This window comes from Notolepis coatsorum (assembly GCF_963971535.1).
Source record: "Notolepis coatsorum genome assembly, chromosome: 5".
In the NCBI taxonomy this organism is placed as follows: domain Eukaryota; kingdom Metazoa; phylum Chordata; class Actinopteri; order Aulopiformes; family Paralepididae; genus Notolepis; species Notolepis coatsorum.
In genome coordinates this window covers 163,373,505-163,380,911 of record NC_140169.1, presented here as the reverse complement: position 1 = coordinate 163,380,911, position 7,407 = coordinate 163,373,505, and the positions used below count along the sequence as shown (strand labels likewise).

General features: G+C 44.3%; 1 protein-coding gene across 1 annotated transcript in view; it reads right to left on the bottom strand.

Moving 5' to 3' along the window:
- The window catches only part of lrp2a (low density lipoprotein receptor-related protein 2a), a gene marked incomplete at its 5' end in the record, with an annotated part of 335,411 nt that overhangs the window by 188,165 nt on the left and 139,839 nt on the right, over positions 1–7,407 (bottom strand). The window contains 2 exon segments of the mRNA XM_084314359.1: positions 5,283–5,460; positions 6,001–6,229. Of these exon segments, the coding sequence (XP_084170485.1) occupies positions 5,283–5,460; positions 6,001–6,229 (407 nt within the window).

Sequence of the window (7,407 nt, the reverse complement as noted above, 5' to 3'; positions counted from 1 at the left end):
CAGACACCCCTACAGGACCGTACCATCAGACAGACACCCCTACAGGGCCGTACCATCAGACAGACACCCCTACAGGACCGTACCATCAGACAGACACCCCTACAGGACCGTACCCATCAGACAGACACCCCTACAGGACCGTACCATCAGACAGACACCCCTACAGGACCGTACCATCAGACAGACACCCCTACAGGACCGTACCATCAGACAGACACCCCTACAGGACCGTACATCAGACAGACACCTCTACAGGTCCGTACCATCAGACAGACACCCCTACAGGGCCGTACCATCAGACAGACACCCCTACAGGACCGTACCATCAGACAGACACCCCTACAGGACCGTACCATCAGACAGACACCCCTACAGGGCCGTACCATCAGACAGACACCCCTACAGGACCGTACCATCAGACAGACACCCCTACAGGACCATCTCAACCGTGCAGATGTGCCTCTCATAAAAGTTCACCAGAATGCAGGAAATTCAATAAATTAATTATTTAATTATTCAATTAAAATGCCCCCCCCCCCCTGAAACCAAACCTACGCCCTTGTAGATACACATACACAAACAGGCAGACAGACGTGTACACACACACACACACACACACACACACACACACACACACACACACACACACACACACACACACACACACACACACACACACACACACACACACACACACACACACACACACACACACACACACACACACACACACATGCACGCACACACACACCAGAGTAAACAGGAGCCATCTCCTCGGGTATAGGACCTCTGGGGTAAACTCTGAAGATTTCATTTCAGAAACACAGTGGAACCTTTGTGCTTTGGCAATACAATATTAATATGCTTAATTTCCGGAGCCAAATATTTCCTCTCTTAGCTGACCTACGAGCTGCTGGGCCCACTGTGTGCCCGACTGAAACCTGACCGCGGACCCCGGTCCTGCAGTTTGTTTATGTTCCTGAACGCAGCGGCGGAGATGTTCGCCTCAAAACAAAAACACTGAGGTGGGAAGGAACCTGGTCAGCGAAGCGTCAGCTGACGGTCTCTGGGACGGACTGCTGAATAAAGACACAGTTACTACTAGCTACTGTAGTGCTGTCTCTTCTCGTATCTCAGCTGTACATACTGTAAGATCATTCATTATTTTGAGAGAGTACCGTCTACTACTGTATCTCCTTTCAGTTGTGGATACCTCTGGCCAAGTTCAGCTCCAACTCCATAGTGAAGCAGTGGCGGCTCGTGGATGCTTCGCCACTAGGGGCGCTATACCAAACATTTTGCAAACATGTACAGTACCACGCAACCGACTCATGGCAAGACGTGAGCGATTCGACTCATGCTCACGGCAATGAATCGGCTCTTATGAACGAGTCGCTCAGCTGTTACTACAACAACACACAACCAGTCAAATAAAGTATAGTCTAATTCACAACTTGAAACACAATATATAAATAGAAAAGTTAGAAACAAAACTCGCTCCGTCTCCAAACACACGCAGATCTCTCCCTCTCTCCTTCTCTCTCTCACACACAGCGCGACGTGGAATCGATTCGTTACACAATCAGACCTATTATATACCAAGAATAACTTCAGTATGAGTACAGGGCTGTACACATATTTTGCATATTGTTAAACGAGCCAAGGCTAGCTATTAAACTATCGATATGAATCGAAAATCTGGGACCCTGATGTAAACAAGACAAACGTCTTTCTCTGGTCTGCATCCCCTTAACAATTGTGTGTATTGAGCCGTACTGTATTGTACCTATTCTGCAATCTGTTAATAAAGTTTTCATTCATTCATTCATTCAAACATAGACGATATTGAACAAGCCATAATCCACGTATTTTCAATCCGAGAGAGAGAGAGAGAGAGAGAGAGAGAGAGAGAGAGAGAGAGAGAGAGAGAGAGAGAGAGAGAGAGAGAGAGCGAGAGAGAGAGAGAGACTCACTGTTTAGTTGACACGTCCAGGGCTTGCCTTGATAAAGTGTATAATCCACTGTTGATGTATTCCAGACCACTGTCCACTGTGTCCAGACTGCATCCGCCATATAGCTTGTTAGCCAAGTGTTAGCTTGTTAGCAGTTGGTCACACAACACAAGTACTTCATTCCTTTGTCCATTCCGCGTCGAACAGACTGCAAACTACCTGGCGTTCTATCGCCATGCTCTAAGACAAACTCTAACCTTAACCAACTTTGAAAGAGTGCCTAAGCTTAACAGTCTAAAGAACTTGCAGTCACGACACGCTCAGCTGCATGCATCTCACAACAACACAAATCTCTACCACCAACGGAGGACCAACCTAGGAATAAGCTAGAATTGGAACATTAGAAATTGGATTCGGCCAATCAGAGATAGTCTCTGTGAAATTCTGCTACGGAAAAAAATACTGGCGTCGGCCAATCAGAGAGCGTCTCCGCGAAATGCGGCTACAGAAATTCTTGACGCTACTGGCTAGACCGCTTCAAATCGCGCCCGGATTCCAACATAATAGTCATATTTCAACGCACAACGAGTTACGCACTGATTGGCTGCGCGTGATACAGCGATCAAACCGTGACGCGCACTCAGAGCGCTATCGCGTCTAGCCCGGGCCGAGAAATACAAAAAAAGAATAAAAAAAAAGAAAGGTGAGTCACTTCCTGTTCAAGAAAACGAGTATTTTTTTTTTAATATAATAACGTTATATTGTGCATTGGAAACACAAACATACTTAAAATGAGTAAATATTATTAATTTTAAACATTATTTATAGGGCTATAAAACTAAAAACTAAAAACTTATTTTTCTTGTTCTCTCATATAACCAGGGTAGGAGCTGAGGGGGGGCGGCGCCCGAGCGCCCCTAGTGGTAGAGCCGCCACTGTAGTGAAGTTCGCAGACGACACAGTGGTGGTGGGGCTGATCTCGGACAACGACGAGAAGGCCTACCGGGAGGAGGTTGAGGTACTGGAACGCTGGTGCCAGGACAACAGCCTGCTCCTGAACATTGGTAAAACCAAGGAGCTGATCGTGGATTATAGGAGAGGACAGCAGGAGACACACACACCACTGATGATTAACGGGGCTACCGTGGACAGGGTGAGCAGCTTTAAGTACCTGGGGGTCCACATCTCAGAGGATCTGACATGGTCAACACACATAGACACAGTAGTAAAGAAGGCGAAACAGCGCCTCTACCACCTGAGACAGTTAAGGAAGTTCAGAGTATCGGGGAAGATACTCCAGTCCTTCTACTCAGGAGCTGTAGAGAGCATCTTGACCGGAAACATCAATGCCTGGTATGGAAACAGCACGGCACAAGACAAGAAGGCCCTACAGAGAGTGGTGCGCTCAGCCGAGCGTACCACGGGTATTGCACTACCTCCCCTGCAGGTTCTATACAACAAGAGGTGCAAATCCAGAGCCTGCAGGATAATGAAAGACCCTCACCACCCCAATAACAGCCTGTTCCAGCTGCTGAGGTCAGGCAGACGCCTGCGAACCTCAGCTACTAGGACAGAGCGGCTTAGGCTCAGCTTCTTCCCCCAGGCCATCAGAGCCCTGAACAATGAACATTGAGTGCCACAGAACACTGAACTATCCACACACAAGCACACATGAACACACACACGACACGCACGCTGTGCATGCTCACACACTAGCAGCCACTTAACACTTTAACATGAGCGGGCACACACTCATGCCGCACACTTATGGCCAAAAGGAAAGGCCACTTTAAATTAGAATAACAGGAACAGTGTATTGCACTACCAAAGCTACCTAGCATGTCCTATATGCTCTGTAAATAACTATGTACAGATACCGAGATGTCACACCATGTTACCTGTTACCTGTTTATTGCACAATGTTGTTTTTTATTGGATTCTATTATATGTTGTAACACTGTATTGCACATCGTTGCGGGCAAGACCACCCGCATTTCATTGTATACTTGTATGCCGTGACAATTAAAACTCTTGACTTGACTTGACTCTTTCCAGGATATCTGCGGGTTTCAGCAAGTTCAATTTAAGATCTTTGAAGACCTTTTTAATACCACCTGTTCCACCCCAGGTGAAAATCTGCATAAAATGTATACCTAGGTAAATGGAATATTGCTCCACTTCTACAAGGGCTATTTGCATATTCTTGGTATCTAGGAACATCTATGGACCTCAATGAATGTATTCTCAGTGTCAGATATATTGTGTCTATTACTAGGCTTGCTTAAATTGTGATGAAACAAAGGAAAATATGAATTATGATTTTTCTTTTCATCTTTGACAGTGAATAAAACCATGATAATAATGACCAAACTTAAAAAACTGCCACTGAGCTCATTCAGTACCCTCTTGAGATCATGTGTACAAAAGATCTAAGGAAATTGATAAAGGGAAGATGATCAAACTGAAGGTTCTGTATATACAGTACTGAATTCTCCCATCCGGACCAATGCAATTTGAAATATTATTATAGAATATAGAATAATGCTTATACATTACCTTATTATAGCCAATTCGCACATTTATATATATATACATATAGTATCTTTCAAATGGCCGAGTTCAATTTGGATATAGTATCACCAGGCGTGCATAATAACAGATACTGATATTTACTGTAATCGACTGTACTATTTTATTTCCCCCACAGTGTAACCATTTTGAAACTAATTTCAGATCTAATTCTTCCTACATGGTAACAATAGTGTGGAGAAACTGACTGTGTTTCAATATTTGTCAAAAACGTTACCTTTTGTAGCTTATTATCGCGAATCATAACAATTATTGATATGATTCATTCAGAACGCTGAACTTTGAACCACCATAGTATGTGACAGGAAGTGTAGATCGGAGAAATTTCAACGTAGGCCGATAGCTAGCGATCTCCTCTATTATCGGCCGATATCGGCATTAAAATGTAATATCGGAAAATATCGGTATCGGTTTTCAAAAAATAATATATATATATATTTTTTAACATTTCTATAACCTTTATTTACCCAGGCAAGCAAGTAAGAACAAATTCTGATTTAATTTATTTGTCAAAAGTATGCATAATGTTGTGTTAATTCCACAACAAGAGATGTGTAATTTTAATTACCTGAAATTATTCCATTTTTGGGGGGGGGGGGGGGGGGGCCTGCATATATCGGTATCGGTTGATATCGGTTGATATCGGTATCGGAAATTAAGAGTTGGACAATATCGGTATATCGGTATCGGTAAAAAAGCCAATATCGAGCATCCCTACAATTATTATTATTACTGTTATACCTTGTGGCTGCCGGGCTGGGTGTACTGCCACCAGGCCCATGGGCTGAGGGAGGTCGTACAGCATCACCGTCTGGTTCTGCCCATGCCACTTATGGGCTCGGATCACCCGATTGATGTATCTGTCGGTCCAATACACAAAATCCTCAAAAATGGTAATTGCGTGGGGATGTTGCAGTACCTTGCAGCAGAAGACAAGAAGTGTTTTTTTTACTCATACCGTTCAACACAAATGGGTAAAGATGCTGTTTTAGCTTGTATAAAAAAAATATATATATTATATATATATATTTTGTATCATTGACATTTTGAGAATTTGACTTAAAGGAACACGCCGACATTTGGGGAAATTAGCTTACCGTCTTCTCCAGAGAGAGACAAGAAGATAGATACCAGTTTCCTCTCAGTGTGCGGTTCAGTAGAAAACTATCTGGCTGCACGTTAGCCTAGCTTAGCACAATGACTGGAAGCGGAGATGGCCGGGTTAGCCTAGGCCTAGGGCATTGTCCAACTAACACCTCTCCCCCGAAGGCTAACCGGCCATGTCCGCTTCCATTCATTGTGCTAAGCTAGGCTAACGTGCAGCCAGATTCCTTTCTACTGAACGCGCACACAGAGAGGAAACTGGTATCCATCTTCTTGTCTCTCTCTGGAGAAGACGGTAAGCTAATTTCCCCCAAAATATTGGCGTGTTCTTTTAAAGTCTCATAATACTACTCACCAGATCGCTGGCCAGAACCTGCTTCCTGTTGTTGCCGTCGTAATCGCAGTAGTCGATGAAGTCCAGATAGGCGTCGGCGAAGTAGAGCAGCTTGGTGGGATAGTCGACGGTGAGACCGTTGGGCCAGTACAGCTTGTCGCTGATGATGGTGGTCCTCATCTTGCCGTCCATGCTGGCCTTCTCGATGCGAGGGTTCCTCCCCCAGTCGGTCCAGAACATCAGGTGAGCGCTGCAAAAACAAAAAGACGTTTTCATGTCAAACACACACACACACTCTCCTTACAGCTTAAGCATTCACTACAAAATGTTGAACATCATTTCCATCCCTTATGCTTCATTCCTATCTTAAGATATGAATCGGTGAATCGGAACGTGCAATGTTACTCACTGTGCCTTAAAAAAAGATACATAAAAAAAAAAAAAATTGCTTACTTGTATTTAAATTGTAATTTTTTCTTTATTAAGTATTGTGTGATTTTGCGGTTGGGTGGCGCAGCGGAGATTGCGCTCGTCACCAATGCAAGAGACTCCGGTCTCGAATCCCTTTGTCAGCATTGCCTCCGGCTTGGGCCAGTCGTCATACTATCTCAATTGGCAGAGGTAGTGGGTGGAAGTCGATGGGTGGGGATTGGACGTTGTGGACAGCGACTCCTACAGGTCGGTTGGGGGACGCCTGCACAGCAGAGACAGGAAGTATCGGGGGCAGTGTGAGCCTCCCATGCGTTACTCCTCGCCACTGAGAGTCCGCGCTGTCTGGTGAAAAGATGCGACAGGCTGCCTCCTCGTGTACCGGAGGGGACACGTGATGCAAGGCTTCTATCCTCCCTACGATTTCCAGAGGAAATACGAAATTGGGATGGGAAAATAAGGAGAAAAAGTGGATACAAATAAAAAGTATTGTGTGATTTTGTGTAAAGGGCGGACTAGCAAAGTAATGTTTTCATTGTACAGCAAACTGTCTGTTTAACTGTGCACATGACAATAAACAATCTTGAATCTTGAATAATATAAGATAAGATAAAATAAAATAATATAAGATAAGATAAGATAAGATAATATAAGATATTCCTTTATTGATAACCTTGGGAAACTACGGGCGTCATAGCAGCATGGGGGAGGGGGGAGGGGAGATACAGGTATGGGCGGGGACCGGGTAATAGTAGAAAGACTAGGCAATACAATTTGATCTTCATGTAATTATTACAAACTAGATTCTGAGTTTAGTATCAGCTGACACAGAGTGTTCCCTTCAGATTCATACAGGAACTTCTACGGAACAATAGATCACTAGTGTCGGGTCGCTGGACAAACAAACACTTCAAACAAATCCTTTTTCCTCCGATATTATTGTACGTGTGGAAAAATGCAGAACATGGGACATGGAGTGACTTCCCTTCGGTTTCGGAC